This window comes from Pipistrellus kuhlii, unplaced genomic scaffold, assembly GCF_014108245.1.
Source record: "Pipistrellus kuhlii isolate mPipKuh1 unplaced genomic scaffold, mPipKuh1.p scaffold_m20_p_7, whole genome shotgun sequence".
Taxonomy (NCBI): Eukaryota; Metazoa; Chordata; class Mammalia; order Chiroptera; family Vespertilionidae; genus Pipistrellus; species Pipistrellus kuhlii.
In genome coordinates this window covers 33,491,497-33,512,333 of record NW_023425573.1, presented here as the reverse complement: position 1 = coordinate 33,512,333, position 20,837 = coordinate 33,491,497, and the positions used below count along the sequence as shown (strand labels likewise).

Genomic DNA, 20,837 nt, shown 5'->3' with positions numbered 1-20,837 from the left:
ATAATAGAATCAGGGGTATAGAAAGGGAGTGGATTGACAATTCTCAGGGGGAAAGAGATGTGGGAGGTGCAGGAATAGACTGGACAAAAATCGTACACCTACGGATGAGCACAGAGTGGAGGAGGTAAGGGCAGAGGGTGGGGTGGGAACTGGGTGGAGGGGAGGTATGGGGGGAAAAAAAGAAGAACAACTGTAATAATCTGAACAATAAAGATTTATTAAATAAATAAATAAATAAATAAATAAATAAGTCTAATTTAGCAGCGGATTGCCTCTAAGCAAAAAAAGAACAAATGAATACAAAATTTAGATTTTACTTGTTTTGGATTTATGTCAATTGGGGTGTTACTGGTTTAAAGGATACCCTGAAGCGTTTTTTTATTTTTTATAAAGATATTATTAATATTTATCCCAGAGATGAATATTTTATGGACAACTAGAGGCCTGGTGCATGAATTCATGCACCAGTGGGGTCCCTTGGCCTGGCCTAGATGATCAGGCCAAAACTGGCTCTCTGACATCTCCCGAGGGATCCTAGACTGTGAAAAGGCACATGCCAGATCGAGGGACCCCACTGGTGCACAATTGGGGCCAGGGAGGAACTCGGGAGTTTCTCCAGCCAGGGAGGGACTGCAGGAGAACTCTAGGGCATGGCCAGCCCATCTTGCTCAGTCCCGATCAGCTGGATCCCAGAAGTAAGCTAACCTACAGGTTGAAGCATCTGCCCCCTGGTGGTCAGTGCACATCATAGTGACTTGTCAAGCAGTAAACTATCTGCCGCTTGGTGGTCAGTGCAAATCATAGCAAATGGTTGAGCAGCCTTAGCATTTTATTGGCACATTACACTTTGATTGGTTGAAGGGATGACCAGACACTTAGCATATTAGGCTTTTATTATATAGGATAATACTTTTATCTCTCAAATTTAAAAATATTTTTCTATAATAACTTTAAAAAACAGTAACTGACACAAAAGGCACAACACATAGAATTACAGTTACTAATTGGCATATATGTATCACATAGTAGGCAATGTGCAGGAAGTTTTATGTATATTACTTGAATTGATTCTTATGATACTGAAATCCCACAATGTGAACATTATGATCCCTGAGTAAACTGAAGACAAGAAAACTGAAGCTTAAAAAAATAAACCATTTGCCAAGGGTCAGAGAACAAATAAGAGAGAGAGAGATAATTCAAATCCAAGTACATCTTGTTCTCAAGTTTCTCCTCCTAATTTCCTCTTATAATTAAAAGAGTAAAAAAGTATAACAAAAGACCATATTTAACTTATTAGGATATAAATACTGGTTTCAAATATAAGTATTAAGTCAGACATAAGTTGCTTCATACTGAAAACATTTAGAAACAATTCAGCAAAATTTTCACTCTACACGTTTCTTGAGTCCCTAATCTAGAGCAGTTTCTCTCTCTCTTCTCTTCTCCTCCTCTTCTTCTTCTTCTTCTTCTTCTTCTTCTTCTTCTTCTTCTTCTTCTCTCTCTCTCTCTCTCTCTCTCTCTCTCTCTCTCTCTCTCTCTCTCTCTCTCTCTCTCTCTCTGTCTCTCTCTCTCTGTTATGATATCCCTAAGGGGACTTCTTCTTGACATTTTTTTTTCTTAATCACCCCCAACCCCAAGTTAAAGTTTAATACAATAGATATATCATATCCGCTTATATATTATTTGAGTATCTGTGCTCTATACATTAAAAAAAGAGTTAATGTATATACTATTTGCCTCCTGGAATGAATTTTTGCCCATTGGAGAACAATGAGAATACATGATCCCATTGTTACTCCTGAACCTCTCAACTCACTGGCTATTACTTAAGATTGCTTGGGATTAGGGCTTTGGATATTTAGCTTTAAGTTTTTCAGGATGTTAAAATGTAAATACATGGGAAATGTTGATGAACCACTATAAGGTATTTCTATCTTAGTGTGAATAGAGACTGGAAAGCTAGTTTGATGGGGGCAAAGAGAATGTGAGGGCACTTCCTATTGGAGCAGAGGGAAGGGGAAGAACAGAGAGCCTCTGCAGCTGAAATCCTGTCACAATTGTGCTTCAGTCTAGTCTTGTTGAACATGTTGACATGAGGTAAGTCCTTTAAGATGCTAGCTCCCATTCATGATGAATAAGAAATCTTAGTCGTGAGCCACCTTAGGGACCATCACCCTGCTGATTAATGTGTAAATATTAGGTTTCCTGCCTGTGAAGAATTTACTGTTTGGCTCCTTTCAGTCCTGTTTGTATACTCCCAACTGCTACGTGGCCAAGAACAAGTAAGTTTATGTAATGTTCCAAAGAAACTGCTAGACACCATGGCTCAGTTTAACCCAGGTATGAATAGAGACAGAGATGAATTCACAAATACTTCTTTCACATGCTCTGTAAAATATAACTTTTCATTCCCAGAGGCCAAAATGGTCTTAACCATTGAAGTAATTATAGCTCACAACTATAATTTAGAGTTAGCTCTGGTTGACTTCAAATTCACAGAGGAAAATAATTCACTCATCTTATTGGAACACTTATTTCATAAAACTCATATAATTTCAGCAATCCTGGAAAGAATGATGAATCCAAACAAATCAGTTGATAATTTAATAATAGTAAAAATTGTTTACCATTTGTTGATCACCAACTTAAATGCTCACGTACCAGCTGATGTTCATAAGTATTCCCTATTTAACCCTGACAGCAATCTTATGAGGTAAATACTTGAATCTTCATTCATAGAGGAAATCAGTACAGAAAGAGTGGGTGATTTTCTTAAAACCTCTCAGAACTAGAGTAAGAGAAATGCAAACTCCTGTCACAATGCTTTGCCACCTCAGCCACAGAGAAATTATCTTAGACTCAAGTCTTGCAAATTCTTAATTTCCAATTAAATGAAGAAATCTTTGGATAGAGAGGTAGAACTAATGGATATGATATGTAGCATATTGACATTTTGTCTGTGAGAAGTTACTGTGTAGATTTTCCCATTGAAGGATATATATTTTTTTAAGTAAATGCCTTTAAGATGGGTATTTGTCAGAATTTTATGACTTTGAAGGTTGTGAAACACATGCATGTGTATCAGGATCTTGGTAAATTATAAACAAATGGTGGCTACTGAACACAAGCACACTTTCCAGAGGCCGGGACCCCTGCCCCAAATTGTCTACATCACCCATTCCCTACCAATGGCAATGAGCCTTATGACCTAAAGGGAGCTCCCTAGTGAAAGGATGGCCCTTGTTTGAAATTTCCAGTGTATTTTATACATATATATAGTACCTCCAACATGACAAGATAATAAAAACTAAGGAGCAGAAGTGAAACAGCAAAAATAAAGCAAAACTCTAAAAAATATTTTATAGCAGAGTTAATCCATTCGTTAGAAGTAGTGTTGGGGATCTAAAACCTAAACTTGGGTCTTCTAATTTCTAAACCAGTATTTTATTCATAACAGTATACTGCTACCAAGTAGAATAGTAAATAAGCTTGAAATTAGAGCAAAAAGTGACCCACAAAATGTATAATCAATTATGGGAATTCTCTGTGCAAATTGACCTATTATTTAAACTATTTAAACACACAAACAAGTAAAAACATAATTTTTCTCTTAAACTACTAACATAGTTATGTTTACTATGCCCCAAATGGGTTATCAAACATCGCTAAGTAATGATTTTATGAATAGCTCAAAAATAAAGATTAAAGTTGATCTCAAGGGGGAAATAATGTGTACAACTCGTCAAAGTATAACCACTGCAATAAAAGGTGTTTTCACTTATTTCCTGGAGATTTCAGATGTTGGTTTAGCTTGTTTAGCTGTTATTAACTGGAAAATTCCTCAACTCATCGTGCACTTACTGATATATTCTATTAGGCAAATGTTTGTTTTTCAAGTAAATAACCAATGACATAAAACTCAGCCAGGGTGTCACAATATTAACTTAAGAGTAAAAGAAGCATTTTATCAATAAAACATTTTAAAAGTGTTTAGGTAGCTTCCAATGAAATTCTTATTTAAATATACTCCTCTATGAAGTGAGAAAGTTTCCTACATCATATCTTCTTTGAAAGGTTTTGCCAGATTTCTATAAAGACTAATGCAAATGATATATTTTAAAATATCTTTTATAAGATATACTTTGTAGTATTACTAAAAATATGCATCATACTAATACTTTACCATTTCAGTGTTCTATTGGAAACTAGTTTAAAACTGGCAATCTGGGTGTTTCCATATACTTTAAATATTAATAAAATTATAATATAGAATGAGCCTTTCTAGAGAACATAGCATAAAATTTTAACAACATATGGAAGTCAAACATATTTTTAAACCAGAAGTCATGTTAACGTTTATATCATGAAGACTTCTGTTGTCTATAACAACTACTGATTAAATCCCAAAATGTTAGTTCATTCTTGTGGAAGGAAAAAAACATATAATTGCTCTAATCATGACTGCCTCTTTACACACACATTTCAGAGATCATTCCAAGTGGCCCAAATTCATCACTTAAAATAATACTAATTATGGCATTGCCCAGCACTGTGTGAAATCTGTACAAACCTGGGACATTTCAGACAAAGCCAAATTTACCTCCGCAAATATTTTCAAACACTTCAGCACAAACCTGCTATTTGTAAGTTGTGTTACTTACCTAGAAGCATGTTTCTTAGCAATAGTCAATTCAGTCGGTCTGCAATTTCTGTATCACAAAGGTATCAAGAGCAGAGAAGTACTTTAACCTGTCACACGTTTTATTACAGAAAGAGTGGGAGCCTTCACAAACTCTTCCTTGTCTCCTAAGCCGGCTGGAGGACTGGACCAGCTCCACTCCCTCACTGTGTACGGCTGTTGAAACTAACAAACAATACAGTGACTGTCAGTAGACTCTGCCTCCTCAGTCTACAGAGCCAAACTAAATTATGGAAAAGTAGGTTATTTTACTGGGGTTGGAAATGTAAATTCTGAGTTGATCATGCTGTTTCGTTAAAATTCCAAGTAATATTTTCTACCAAATTCACAAAGAAAATTTTATTTTTTAATTTATGTTATCATAAAATCATCTTTAAAGAATGTAACTACTCTCTCATATATATTTTCTTTCATACTTTAATAGACATTTGACTCGTAAAAGGCATATAAAAAGGTGTGGGGTATGTATCTGTTATAAGTGAAGCAGATGTTCCTTATTGGAGGGATGACGGCCATGTCAGGTTTTCTTGGAAGGCAGATTCTGTTGCATTATAGGATAAAAGAATGGTAGCCATAAGTAGAAGAAGCTGTGGTGCATGTAAAAGCTTTGCCTATCACAGGCCCAGTAATGCAACTGAAGGCAGAAGAAGTTGCTAAATCCTTCTGAATAGGAATTTCAAAATGATGTGTTGCTGGTGTGAATAATTCACAGGTCTGTGTCATTGTTTATTGAGAATATTTCTTTCTTTCTTAGGGATACATAATGTGACTCACAATAACAAAAAATCTTAGATTCGACAAGCTACAATGTTATTGAGAAATAACACAATCATTCCTAGTGACAGCTATTTAAAAATTGATGATCAATGTATTGATTTAAAGCAGGGTGTTTTTGTTCCACGTGTGGTGTGAAAACTGTAAAGAATCGCTGGGATGTCTACTTCAAAGGTAGGTGCCGGGAACTACTGTGGACCTATTGAATCAATATCTTCAGTTTGAGAACCACTGACCTTTTCACCTTCAAGTAAATAGCATTTTAATAAAAATAGCACCACTGGAGGACTCTTATCTGAAAAACTACCTTTGATTTCAAATCAATCACAATAAACCTTTAGTACAGTCTAAATGACATAAAACTAATACAGAGACAGTTCTGAGACAGCTTATTTCCACAGGAAGTTTTAAAAATCAAAACACCAAACTGCATAAACTTTCCAGTGTAGTTTTGTGAAAACATAGGCGAGAAACCGAAGGCAATGGTGGATGTACATCTGACCAGGCCCAAGGCAAGCGGTGCTTGATAAGAAGACATGATGTGGGGAAGAACAAGTACGCAGAAGCATCACATCTACAAGTCTGAAACTCCAGCACCAGCCCAGCACTGACTGCATCCTCTGCGTGCTCCTCTAGTGGTGTGAAGAATTGGGAAGAGGTAATAATAGAAGTCCAAGATTTAAATGACTGACTGGAAAGTCATCCAATATCACAGAGTCTGTTTTCTCAGTAATCGAGTAAAATTCTACGGTCCATCCCACCTCTAAAAGTATGTAAAGTTTAAAAACTTTTATAAAAGTACTAGGGTGTGGTTTCTTTCAAAGTTTTATTAAGGTAAACCTCATGAAAGCAAATGACTGATTAATCAAAGAGAGAAAGCATCTGTTACGGTTTGAATTGTGTTCCCCTAAATTCATATGTTGAAGTTTGGTATCTCAGAAAATGACCTTATATGGAGATAGAGTCTTTACAGAAGTGATCAACTTAAAATGAGGCCATTATAGGCAGGCCCTAATCCAATATGACTGATGTCTTTATGAAAACAAAGACATTGAACACAGATAAGGTACAGAGGGAAGACAACATGAGGAGACACCAGGGCAAGTTGGCCATCTGCAAATTAAGAAAGGCCTGGAACATATCCTCTCTTCAGAGGAACCAACCCCTCCAACACCTTGATTTTGCATATCTAGCCTCCGGAACTGTCAGACAATAAATTCCTGGGAAGCCACCCCATTTGTGGTACTTTGTTTTGGCAACCCTAGCAAATTTATATACAGCCTCTTTATCAGATGCTTGATATTAAGCAGAGGCTAACTTCAAAAAAAGGTTGGGGGGCTGATCACCACTTACTCTTCTCTGAGAAGTGTGAATAACAGGAGGAGGAGCTATTTTTGGAAGGTTACCAGTCCTTAGAACTCAGATGTGCTATACTGGTACTTTTTAAAAAGTTTCCTTAGTCAAGTTGGTCGTGCACTTGTCTATTGAAGTAGATTCCACCCACACCCAAAAAACTTGCTGTTGGTTTTTGGCAAACTGCTTTATTTGTTTCTTGTGTTTTCTACTCTACTAATGCTATTTTACCTTTATTAACCTCTGCTTCCTGACTTCTTTTAATTATTTTTGATACATTTTTCTAGTTTTTAAGATGTATATATGGCTCATTTGTTTTCAATTTTTGTTTTTTAATATTAAATCCACTGAAGAGCACAGTTTTTGATAAAAAGCTTTCCCTTCCATTAACTTTGAGATAATGTATCATTTTAGTTTTGATTTTTCTCTCCTCTTTTCTCTTTACTTGGTGGTTGAAAGAACTGAGAAATAAAAATAACAAGATATATTTTATTCTGTCTTTAGTATTAATTTAGTTTACTATAAATTTAAGTCATTGTTTTAACTATTTTGGATCAATTAACTATGCAAAAAGAGATTAAGGTACTTCTGAAGACATCAGAATTGCTAACATTTTGAGTTTTAACTTTTCAATTGTGTTTTTTTTTGGTGTATTATTAATCATCTTTCAATTGTCTATATGTTTATAACTTTATGGTAAAATGGCAACCATTTATCTACTAGCACAGGTTTAATCATTGACGTCCATTCAAGGAAAAAAATATTTTAGAAACCTACTGCTTAAAATAATCTGTCATTATCATTTAAAAGCATTAACATTTAATAAGCATGAGTCAGTTATGTGTCAGGCACTCTTTGAGGTGCTGTATATTCAATTCTCATCATAACTATTGTCCAAATGAAGAGACTGAAACTAAAAGGAAACAAGCAAATTGCCCAAGGTTATAAATCTTCCAACCCAGTGCTCCGTCCAAGCTTCCTCCTTATAAAAACCAGTGAATTGAGACAGTAGCAATTTCAAGAGAATGTAAAGTATTTCTTTCTTTTCTTGGAATTGAGAATATAAATCACTTGTAAGTAAAAGAAAAATTGTTTCCAAAAAGAAAATGATCCTGTGTTTCTTTCTCTCTTTTTTTCCCTTTAGAGGAGATTAAAAAAAATTTTTTTTCCTTTTAGGGGAGAATGGAAGTACTTAAGAGTAAATCACTTTATTTTGAACTATACTATTATCTCAGATTTGATTATCATGTTAAATATTAACTTCTAGCAGCACATCTTATATATTAATTCAAGAATCTTCATAATTAGTGTTTAAAATATATGCAAAACTCTGTAGTATCATTCATTTTTAATACTTAATACTTAGTACTTAGTTTTTTCTTAAGATTCCCTAAGGCATTAACTATTATCATTTCTGGTAAAATTATGCTCAATTGAGGAAAAATTGTAGCCTAATCAGATTTTCAATTTTCTATGAGAGCAGGGCTCTATAGATGAAAGATAATTACCATTAACCAGGCTGCCACTTAATTGAATAGAGTGAATATTTAGGGAGTTATATGAGTTCTTAGTCTGACATCCAAATGGACCCAGAAAAAAAAAAGAATATAAAGAGTTAAAATTGTTGTAGGAGTGAAGGTTTTCATTATATACTAATGCTCAATTGCATCAGAAAGATGCTAAATGCTTAACAAAATATCAATAGGAATGAGTTTGTCGATATTATGAAATATTATAAAATATATTTAATGACATGAGAAAATATTCTCTATATGACAAGTGGGGGGAACTATGTAGAACTGGATATACAATAGATGTCATATATGTACAAAAGAAGCCTGTTCTATAGCTATGTGAATGTTTGTATATGTGCACATACATATACAGAAATATATTTTGAAGAAAATATGCAAACCTCATTAACATTGCAGATTCATAGAAAAAGTTACATTATTCTTTATTCGTTTCTTTATTGTTACTTTTTTTTAGACTAAGCTGAAAAAATACATACGGCGTTTTAAAATTTGCAGTGGGAGAGATTTGGTTATTTAAAAGATAATTTAGCCCTAATTGGTTTGACTCAGTGGATAGAGCAGATGCAGACCGAAGGGTCCCAGGTTTGATTTCAGTCAAGGGCATATACCTTGGTTGTAGGCACATCCCCAGTAGGGGGTGTGCAGAAGACAGCTTATGGATGTTTCTCTCTCATCTCATCAATGTTTCTAACTCTCTAGCACTTCCCCTTCCTCTCTGTAAAAATCAATAAAGTATTTTAGAAAAAGAGATAATTTATATAACTGATAAAAACCTGGAAGTAATAGTAGCTAATTTAGATAATCTTACGGAAAAACCTTAGTAGCTAAATGTTGAGAACTAGTCAGGTTCTCAAGTTTCTTTTGGGCCTAGTGATCCTCTGATTGGACACAGGAGTTGACACAGGCAAGAGACTCACTTTAATCGCTGACAAAAGTGCAAAGGTATAGCATGTAATCTATCTATATAAAAGCCTAACATGCAAATTGTCCCCTTGGGAGTTTGACCAGGAGACAGGGAGTTTGATCGCGAGCTATGACATGTGCTGACCACCAGGGGAGGCGTGGAATGAAGGAAGGCCCCAGCCAGCAGTTGAAAGGCTCCGATCAGCCCTGATTGCCTGCCAGGCAGGCCTAGGACCTTACCTGTGTATGAATTTTATGCCCTGGGGCCTCTAGTGTGAAATAAATAAGATAAGAAGGAATTAGGATAATGGCAATACAGTGACCTTCAGCCCTCAATCCCTAAAACTCTGTGACTCAGTCTCTTCCCTGTCATCTACAGATGACCATTGAGAGCCTGCAGAGAGGTCACTCAGAGGATCCAGCCTACGGATAGGCTTACATGCCTGATTTCTCTTAAGGCATTAAATCTGTTTAACCACAATGGTAGCATTGCCATTTCTACCCAAGTCTTTAACTTATCAGAGGAGATTATTCATATGCTGAGAAGTTATGGCTCCCCAGAAACCTTGTATAACATGGCTCTCATTAAACTATTTGGTACCAATGTCCTCAGAAAATTTCCATGACAACATCGTGACATATAATTAACATGGTTTATACACATCAGATCTGTGCACAGTGGGACACATCAAAAGAACTCTTATCTCATCAATGATGCTACCAGAGAGAGCACCTGCTCCCCTCCTATACCAGAGAGCAGATGCTCAAATAATGCAATGGAGGTTTTCTCACGATAGATGCTCAGCTGTGTCAAGCTTTTCAATTGAGTTACATTAGAAATAGTATCATTTTTTTCCCTTCTCTTAAAAATCTCTACCTGCCAAATAGGCATCCACTCTACCTTGCTTATTTTTATGCAATGCCAGCCTGTCCTCTCAGGTGGAGCTTGCCTAGGGCAGCAACGTGCTCTGCCACTGTTTATCCCGAGTGAGCGATGGCCAGCTGGGAGAAACAGGCTTTTTCTGCTTTGCCTGGGGCATGTACTTGGAGGGAGATGGACGAGACCATAACACTTTGGACAAGTTGGAAAATTTTGTAGTGAGATGATATTCAGTAAACAAAAGTGTTTATGTACATCTAACTCTGAGAGATAAAATCCAAAGGGATTTTAAAATTTGCTCTCCATTCATATAAAATCTTTTCTTTTTTAAAAGCCATTTAAAAAGCCACCAATGGGCTTTGTTTTCTTTCAAAAGCTGATTACAGTAGGTGTTTGAGAACAAAACTGGAAATTATTAAAAATATTCTCTAAAGGTGAACTCACTGGAGTCAAAGCTGCTGAAATATAGTTTTAGAGACATGTGGGTACAGCTACCTTGCATCTGATCTGCATTATTAAATTAGCTATTAAATGTTTAGCATTAATATACTTTTCCAAAGTAATTCACATATATAAACTCTAAATTCAAATTAATAAGGAAAAAATAAAGAATGTTGTCTTGTTCTGGGGAATGAGTTTACTTGTTTTTACCATGCAGTTTTAAGATTTAATAAATGAGCCATCTGAAGCACTTTACCTTCTCTGGGGTTTTCCAACTTAAGAGAAAATGGAAAATTTTTTTTTTGACAGTTAAAAGGAGAAATATCAAGCATAGCCAGTATGGCTCAGTGGTTGAGCATCATCTCATGAACCAAGAATCCCCTGGTACGACTCTTGGTTAAGTGCACATGTCCAGGTTGTGGGCTCCAGCCCAGCTGAAGGCTGTTCCTATCTCTCTATCCTTCTCCCTTTCTCTCTCTCTGAAAACAATAAAAACATATTTTTTTTAAAAGGAGGGGAGATATTGATACGATTATGAGCTAAAACACAGTAGTAAAGACAAAACGTATAATAAATAGAATATCAAGAAGTAGCCCTCAAGTATGTCTACATTACACAAAGCATACAGGTGACATATGGAACTACTAAGCAAGTGTCCTTAGTAGTAATAACACTAGCAACAAACACTTCAGTGCCAAGTCCTTCTCTAAATATTCACCTGTATCAACTAATGTAGTATTACTCCACTTTCTTAAGTGAGGAAGCTGAAGCACAGAGACAGTAAGTAATTCATCTGAGGTCACACAGCTAGGCAGTTTAAAAGTAGGATTTGAAAGCAGAAGTTCTGGCCCTGCAGCTGGAACCCTTAGTCATAGGCTGTTTGCCCTCTCTGTAAGTACTCTGACCAGTAGGTCCCAAGTCAGTTGTACATGAGAGCCAACTCAAGAGCATTTCAAAGCATACCAGCTCCTAGGCGCCACCCCTAGAGATTCTGATGAGTCTGGGTGGGCCTTATTATCAGTATACTTTCAAATATGCTCAGGTGACTCTAAAGTGCTGGGAGGCAAGACTACTATGCCCAGGTCACCTGGCCAGTTAGTGGGTCCAGCCAGAAGCAGAATTCCTCCACATTATGACTCTGTCAATTTCAGCAAACAGAGGGGGAAAATGAAACACATTTTTACTCTGGAGTGATGAATTTGAATTTCTTAAACCGAAAAGCAGAGGATCAAAAAACATAAGGATAGTGTTACTTTGGGTGGTGATTAAAACTAAGATGAATTCTCAATTTTCTGAAATAAGTGTGTTAATCAGAAACTGGTTTCCAAATTCCCTTTCTTAAGTGTTGTAGCACTACTATAATTTAGACACCAGAGGTCCCTGCTATACAATTCACACTCTCTATAAAGAATAGACCCCTCCTAAGAATCAACTTTTAAGGCAAAATGTTTTAAAGGAGGAATGAAAGCAGTGTGATATCTGTTCATACTGAATAAATCAGAAATCTGGGGAGAGCCCCCATTTGTAGTGCTTACCAAATCATGATGTAAACACTCCCACCACTGCCCATTTTAAGTTATCAATGTGACAACATTACTACAAGTGCAGCTGGGAAGAGATGCTCAGAAGCACACTGTCATTAAGTATTTCCCCCATTTGTATATGAGACACAAAAACTCCAAGGAGCATATGTAACACTCAAATGTAGTTAAATACTTAGGGAGTAATGGGTCCAGAATATTCATTGCCTTTGTTTTAAATATAGGTCATTTAATGTATATTTATATAATTTAATTTTTAACAACACTATATATAACAACTGACTTTTAAAATTCCTGAAAATTTAATAATCAGCTTCTGCATTCATTCAATCACATATTTTTCTCAGAGAAGGGCAATATTTAAATAAATAAATTGCCAACCACAAGTCAATTTTCACGGTACATAGAATCCACCTGGGAGAAAACAAACCTTCCTCATTCATTTGGCTTTCTCAGGAATGAGAACTCTCAGTTAAGTCCTCCAGGATAAATCCAGCCTTCCTTTTGAGCAACAGAGCATAAAGGTTAAGAGCATGGGTTCTGGGGTCAGAATGCCTGAGTTTGAGTGCTGGCTTGCCCACCTATGACCTTAGGAAAGTTACTTCAAAAGTGTGGTAAAATGGGATGATAGTAGTACCCACCTCACAGGACTGCTGACACAGCTAAGTAAGTTACTACATGTAAGACACTGAAAACAGCACCTGGCACACGGAATGCTCAGTGAGTGTTAGCTAGCACTATCACATGAAAGTGCCTCCATGTACGTAAACTGCATATTTAAGATGGCATCCTAAAGTTTCCTGAACACTCCAAGAGCTTAGAGCATCCGTGTCTTCTCTCTTGCTCTTCTTGCCACCTGACATGATGAGCTGCCACGTCTTTTAAGCTCAGCTAAAAGGTGTTATTTCTCTTAACCTTCTCTGATGAACTTGAACCGTGGATGATTCAATAGCCCCTGACAAGAAGATACTACATTTATTCTTAGCATTTATTTAATATGTTCTGAGGCCTAACATTTGAAGGCCAAGTGCAGAGGCTTGCACAGTACGAGGTAGGGTGAGGGCTTCTGTTTCCCAGCCTCCTTCTTCCTCACAGGTCAAGCCCTTATCCCCAGCACTTGCATATCCATGAGCAGCTTCCGGGGTAACAGCTCAAAATTCACCTTGACTGCCTATGTATACACAAACCTGTGCACAAAAGGGTTAGTTGCTAAAGTTTGGGACATGTACAAAAGTAAAAATTGTATTAAAGTTAAAATTATTTAAGTTAAAGGTCACCCATACTTCTGGGTCCATGTCTTCCCTCTATTTCTTACTGGCAGAATCTTAAAGGCATTTTGTTTAATATATCAGCAGAGCACAGGTTCAGATACATACTAGGTGATCAGTAAGTGTCTGTTGTATTTCCTTTTCATTTATTAGAAAATCCTACATTTAGGAAAAGAATAACTTTGGTGTCTTCGGTCAATGTTGTTTGCATAATAAAGGAAGCTCTAATTCTACAAATTCCCTTTTCCTTCCAAGAGTAGCTCCAAAATTTTACTTAAATAATCAACTACCTTATGTAGATAGGTTAAAGGGACAAAGGAAGGGAGGGAAGGAGAAAGGGAAGTTAAGTTCCTCTTTCTTAAAAGAAGTATCTCTTTAAATATATTGTAGAATCACTGTTGCATTTTATTTCTAGTAATATAAGGAACTGACAGATATCCTAAAAACCCTCCCCTGGTATAATGGATAAAGTTATTTTAAGAATTCTTTCAGATGCATAACATACTCAGCAAGAAGGAGGAGGAAATCCACAGAGGAGACAGCCATGGAGACCAGCTTTGTGAGGTGGCACCTCTGCCAGGGCTGCCCCAGGGACATTTGCCGTGTGGGCACTGTGGAGTCCTGGGTTCAGATAACTGATTGGGAGCAGAAATCAAGGCTTTGCTGCTCTGTAAGGTGGAAAGCTGAAGATGAAACTCAAAGCCAAATCCTTTGCAAAGTACCTTTCAGAAAGTCTACCTGACAGCAAAGAGAAGTCGCCAGGAAACCTGTTTTGTCCAAAGATTGAGGAGAAAGGTTGGCTTTCTGAGAATTTATGATCACAGTCCTACCATTATGAGGGTGTCAGGATGTAGACATTCATTGCCTGCCTGGCCCAGGAAACCCCAAATTACAAAAAGTATCTGGTCCAGGATCAGTTACATCCTAGGGCATCTAGAAGTAGCTAAAACAATACTCTCTGGAGGGATGAATCCTCAACCCAGGCCTCGTGGGGATCCAATAGGGAAAGACCAGTGAAACCAGTGCTCATACCTACAAATTACAAAATACACAAAGAAATAGCCACTATGAGCAAGAGATGGTGACAGAAGTAGCATACATTAAACTTCTTCACGGATCTCTTAGTTATTCAATACAGAATATAAAATACTAGTATATCTGAAATATTTGAAGAGTTATAGATACCATAATGGTCATTAAAGGATTCAAATGATGGCCTTTATGTTGAATATGGATTTAGGATGTAGAGAGAGACTCTGAGAACATGAGTGTGGAATTACGGAAGTTTTAAAATAAGACTGCATAAACTGAAAAGGCAATTTTTCTCTCAAACATACCAGCTGCCTATATTCATTCTGCCTCCTGCACTGCCTCCCCTCTCCTCCATTCCCTTTAGGGGGCTTGGAATGTTCACCGTAAATTAAGGACAACGCTAGCTCCATAAGCATCACTGCCAACAATCACTCATGTTGCTACTTATATTTGAATATATTATCTATATAATAAAAGCTTAAGCAACCGTTACAATGGAACGACCAGAATGACTGGTAGCTATGATGCGCACTGACCACCAGGGGGCAGACACTCAATGCAGGAGCTGCCCCCTGGTGGTCAGTGCACTTCCATGGGGGCAGCGCCGCTCATCCAGAAGCTGGGCTCACAGCTGGCGAGTGCAGCAGTGGTGGTGGGAGCCTCTCCTGCTTCTGTTACAGTGCTCAGGAGCAGTGAGCCAAGCAGTAAGGAGCTGCGAACAGGTGGGCACTAAGGAGTGGGGGCTCCCAGACTATGAGAGGGTGCACGCTGGGCTGAGCTCCCCTCTCCGCCCCTGCAGTGCATGAATTTCATACACCAGGCCTCTAGTTATACGATATTCATTTAAAAACATACCATTATGACATTTTAAAAATTTTGATAAAGAACCATGCTATTTCATTTGAATATAGTAGTTGATAAAATGTAAATTTACAAACCTGCTTTTCATTCAACTATCAATAGAAACCACACATACTTTTATCTGAAAAATAAAATGTTGTCGGTATTACTATCAAAAGACTAAGTGAACTGTCTCAGCCTTAGAAGTACAGTGTTTCAAATACTGCATACAAATCTGTAAACAAATACTGAATACAAACTCAGTTGTATGTTCTTACTGTTTTTACAGAATTAGGTCCAGAATAATCGATTACCTTTTTAATGCCAGGAGCTGCTTGCAGTGTCATTATTATTTCTTTAGCGGCTAATACTGCATTCTGTTTTTATACATATTTACTCAAAAATATTTAAATAACATCTACTTTGTGCCTGATGCTATGACATGCTCTATGGACAAGTAATGAGCAAAAGTGGAGAGCCACAATCAAGTGAGGAAGACAGGTTATTACTAGAGGAATGACCAAATAATTGTAGAACTGGAACCAGGCAGCTATGAATACGTTCTTCTTGACTAGAGTTAACAAATACATTGGTCTTCAGAATTTTTGAAGGGATACTTAATTTTGCAAAAGTGAAGGGGCAATAAGTAATTTGTTCTTATTATGAATACATTCTTCTTTTAAATATAATAAAAATTTTATGTGTGAAATTTTAATCTGAAACTCATTCCCACTGAATCTTCTTAAAGTCATTATCCATTTTGCCAACATTTAAGAATGTTTAGCATTCTTTCATTATAATCTCAAATGAAAATTTGCTGAATTTATTAATTTCTACATTTCATAAAATGTTATTTTTTTACTTATAAAGCAATCCAAATTATATGGTACATTTTAATGGATTTTGAAAATTTCTGTTTTTCAATGAGTTATCATAATTACATTTTAAGCAATATTTATTTTAATTCTGAATCCAACTGCCTATTAGAGAAAGATGGAGACAAAGACCAGCACATTGGGGGTACTGTCTCTTAGTTCCAGTGAGGGAAACTCGAACTGTTAGGGCTCATAGGTAAGGAGAGAGCCTACAGCCACCATAATACAAGATTATGGGATATAGCCTTTATAGTTCTCTGAGTCTAACTCAATCAAAACTAATTGTAGGAAACTATAAGTAGTAAAATGAAAAACAAGATTTGTAGGTTTGGTGACTAAGTTCAGTCATTTGATCCTTTGGTAAATTCGTTTTTAAAATGATTGGCTTTAAAAACAAATTTGGCCTAAAATTGTCCTAAAATTGCCTTTAGCAGGTCAATCTGACTTGGTCCTAAGTAATTAGGTAAGAATATTCTGGCAGCATGAAGCTAGACTGGAGCCAGAAAGGAAGGGTGAGGGTGCATTGATCAGTGGGGAGAGAGAGATAGAGCAAGGCAAGAGAAGGGGAAAGAGCTGATAGAAAGGCATGATTGGCAAGAGGAATTGGGGTGAGATAAAGGGGTATTCCAGGAGGTCCAATTAGGATAAATCCTATAGGGTATTTTTAGGAGTTCCCCCTTAGTCCTACGTCACTGGGGAGCAGTGATGGGATTTCAAAAGGAAGTAACATGATGAGATTGGGTTTTGAAAAGAAAACTGGAGAACAGCTGGGGCATGCCCCTGACGATCCAGCAGGAAATGACTGCAGTGCTCTGCTGAGTGATGACAGTAGCCTGGCCTGGGCAGGAGTGAATAAGATGAAAAGCAGTGCCCAGAACAGCATCGTGGTCACAACTGGGGTGAGTTTGCTCCACGGGGGCACTTGGCAGTGTTTGAAGGTATCTGTGGTTGTCACACTTGGGAGGAGGCCAGGGATGCTGCTGAGCATCCTACAATGTACATAACAAAGAATTATCTGACCCCCAAAAGCCAACTGTTCCCAGCTGAGAAACCATGGACTAGAGAAATATGGGGTAACGTGAACTTCAGGTCAGAAATGAACTTTCCATGTGACATCAGACTTATCAAAAGTAAAATGCAATGAACAGAAGAAAAACAACATGTGTCAGTAACTGCATTAGAGACAACAAAATGTAAATGAGCAGGTGCAAATCAAAGCGGTTATTAAATGCATATGTATAGCTATTAAAATGCTTAGAAGGGAGCTGTAAACTGCATTCCTGGTTTGACAGAAATACACACGGACTAAATCCAACATTGTGTGCAAAAGAGGCACACACTTCATTCTGGTGACAGTCAGCAGGATCTAAATTTAGTTTATACTCTTAGAGCATTAAAATAGCATCAAGAAGCTCACAAAGTCTAAAACCGTCACACTCCATACTTCTGTCTATACTGCTCAAAGCTATTTGCCAAAATCCCTGTTGCTAGTGTGATGATAGTCTATTAAAAACATGTCATCTGCAATGCTCTCCCACCCAAAAATACTAACAAGAAATGGAGTTAAAGCAATGATTCCAGATGAGATCACTGGCAACACAAATATCGTATCTTAACTTTCAAAGTTTTGTAAGAAGTATTTTTAGGTTTTTTTTTTTTTTTTTTTTTGTTTTTTTTTTTTGTTTTTTTTTTTTTTACTGTTTACTAGAAAAGTTAAAATGCTTTCTCTCAGAGTTCCAGTGTCACAGCGGTAAATTAGAAAACAAAATAAATATTATTTACTTCAATATAAGGTCTACTAATTGCCTACCGTGTGACTTGAGTAAAAGTTGAACTGTTGAAGGGCTGAGCAGGCCTATTACTGAAATGGGAAAAGATTAAGATTGCATTTCATTGCCTTAAGTTATCTATTTAATCTCTCTTGTAATCAAAATTTGATATTTGAAGAAATTGTTGTGTTTTCTGAAATTTTAGTTCAAGATGTAGTCCCCCTAGTACAGTACTCTCATTTGTTGCACTCTGTATTCATCTAAGCAGATACATTATACCACTAGAAGAATGAACCTAGGAGTTCACTCAGATCTGGTGCCTGAGGTGCCACCTGCACCCACCACTTGTACCTGCTGATGGTGTCAGCCCTGCATGCACCTGCTGCTAGTGCCAGCCCCAATTGCTCTGTGCCATCAGCTGGTGTGAGCAAGGCTGGTGCCATCAGCACACATGGGGGCAGTGGTGGCAGGAACAGGACTGCTGTCAGAGAGGGGACCTGGAATGGTGATGTGAGGGGCTGGGCAGGGGTGAGGAGGATGAGCTGAAACCCACCCCTCTGCCCAACGCAGCCTTGAGGCCCACAATTCCTTTCAAGGTGCATGAATTCGTGCACTGGGCCCTTCATATTTAATATTAATAAAAACATTTGCATTTTCAAGCCTATGGGCCTTAATGGGACATTATAGGATCTATTTAAGCACTTATTTGTTAAACATTATTGAACAACATTTTGAAAAGCATAATTGGGTAGAAATCTTTGGGGGTAAGAAATTACTTAATCTGACACAATAACTCTCCTTGTGTCTAGGAGATAAGAATCTCCTCAAACCTCTCTGCTGTTATTCCTTGCAAAAAGAAAAAAAAAACAAAACTTTTAATAAGAAAGGAAATTGGATAGGGCTTAAATTTTGCTAGAAGCTCAAAATGATTACCATCTAAAACTGTCTCTTGAGTTTGAAGAAAAGCAAGAAACCATCTACAAACCAGGGTCAAGTTAGGACAGAGGTTCTCACTGGTGCTGACAGATTAAGAAACTCAGTCTTGGTATGGAATTTGCCGGACTAGACTTATCTACTTGCTTGAAACAAAATTAGTGCCTACATTCCCTTATGCATGCAGATTTCTTAGTCACAGCTAATTAGTTGATTTTGAACTTCTGAGTCTTGAAGGTTTTGATTGTGTAATGTTTCTTATTTATGTTTTTGGCTACCTCACCAATCTAAACCTAATTCCTGATTTCTCTCCATTTTGCTTTAATTTTCTTTGAAACTCATGAATTTAAAGTGAATTTCGGCTACAATTAACCCTGGTTGACAAGAAATAACTCCAACTTATTTTTAATTTCCTTTTTTTTTTTAAATAAGCTTATTACTTTGGAGTGATTTTAGTATAAAAATAATATTTTAAAACATGAAACACCCATTCTGACCAAAAATCTTAGTAAAATATAAATAGAATAAAGTTTCTTAATTTAAAAAAGATTATTTATAACCAAAACAGTATGGCACTAGCATAAAAATAGACTCAAAGGCAATTGGAACAGTAGAAAGATCAGAAATAAACTCAGAAACAAACAGTCAAGTAAGCTATGACAAGGGTGCCAAGAATACACAATGAAGAAATAGTAGTTTGTTCAATAAATGGTATTGGAAGAGCTGGATATCCACATGAAAAAGAATAAAATTGGACCCTTATCTTACATTGTGTACAAAAATAAACTCAAAATGAATGAAAGACTTAAATGTATTTGTATATGAAAACCATAAAACACCTACAGGAAACATAGGGAAAATTCTCCTTGATATTGGTCTTGGCAATAATTTTTTGAATGACACAAAAAGCAAGGTTACAAAGGCAAAAAAAAAAAATGAATAAGAGGGACTATATCAAACTCACAAGCTCTTATACAGCAAAAGGGAAAAAAATCAACAAAATGGAAAGGCAACCTAAGGAAATGGAGAAAATACCTGCAAAAAAACATAACTGATAAGGGTCTAATATCCAAAACATAATAAGGATTTAATTTATAAAGTTAAAAATCAGGCAACACAGCTATCCTATATAATGAAAGCCTAATATGCTAAGTGTCTGATCATCTAGTCAGCCATTTAACCAATCAAAGTATACTATGCTAATGATATGCTAAGGCTGCTCAATCATTTGCTATGACATTCACTGACCACCAGGGGGCAGATGCTCTGGTGGGTAGGTTAGCTTGCTGCTGGGGTCCAGCTGATAGGGACAGAGCAAGATGGGCCAGACACACCCTGGAGCCCTCCCACAGTCCTTCCCCAGCTGGCCAGTTTTGGCATCCCTCCCTGTCTCCGATGGTGTACCAGTGGAGTCCCTCTGCCTGGCCTGCACCCTCTTGCAATCTAGGACCCCTCGGGGGATGTTGGAGAGTAGGTTTCTGCCTGATCCCACAGGCCAGGCCGAATTCATGCACTGTGCCTCTAGTACTATTAGAAGTCAGGATGGTGGTAATCTTTCGGAAGGAGGTTTGTGGTTTTGTTGCGTTAAGATGGGCACAAGGAAGCCTTCTGGGTGGTAGTTACTTAAGTGTATTAACTTTGTTATAATTCATTAAGGTAAACACTTAAAGTTTATAAACTTTTTGGAGCTATGTTATATTTCAATATAAATCTTTTTGGAAATATCCTCTATTATCATTTTTTTTTCTTTTATTTCCCCTCACCTATCCTGTTTTTCACTTTGAGTGTTAAATATTAAAACCTAAGATCTTGAGGTCTTGAGAAAAAATGTATTGCTGTAATCATTAAAAATAATACGTAATGTTACAATAGAGTAGTTCACAACTTTCCACATCCATTATTTCAACACTCATAACAATCCTGTGAGAGATAAGAAGCAATGAAAGTTGTCTTTTAAAAGAAATAGATGTTTAAACTGAGACTCAGAGATG

General features: G+C 36.9%; 1 protein-coding gene across 3 annotated transcripts in view; it reads right to left on the bottom strand.

Moving 5' to 3' along the window:
* The window catches only part of ZNF385B (zinc finger protein 385B), a 340,310-nt gene that overhangs the window by 170,897 nt on the left and 148,576 nt on the right, over nucleotides 1-20,837 (bottom strand). Inside the window, exon 1 of one of the 3 annotated variants that reach the window (XM_036421912.2) lies at nucleotides 4,665-4,792. The exons of the other annotated variants lie outside the window; for them this stretch is intronic. Within the exon in view, the coding sequence (XP_036277805.1) occupies nucleotides 4,665-4,674 (10 nt within the window). The 5' untranslated portion in view covers nucleotides 4,675-4,792. Of the gene's footprint in view, nucleotides 1-4,664; nucleotides 4,793-20,837 lie in introns of those variants that run through there. 3 annotated transcript variants of the gene reach the window in all.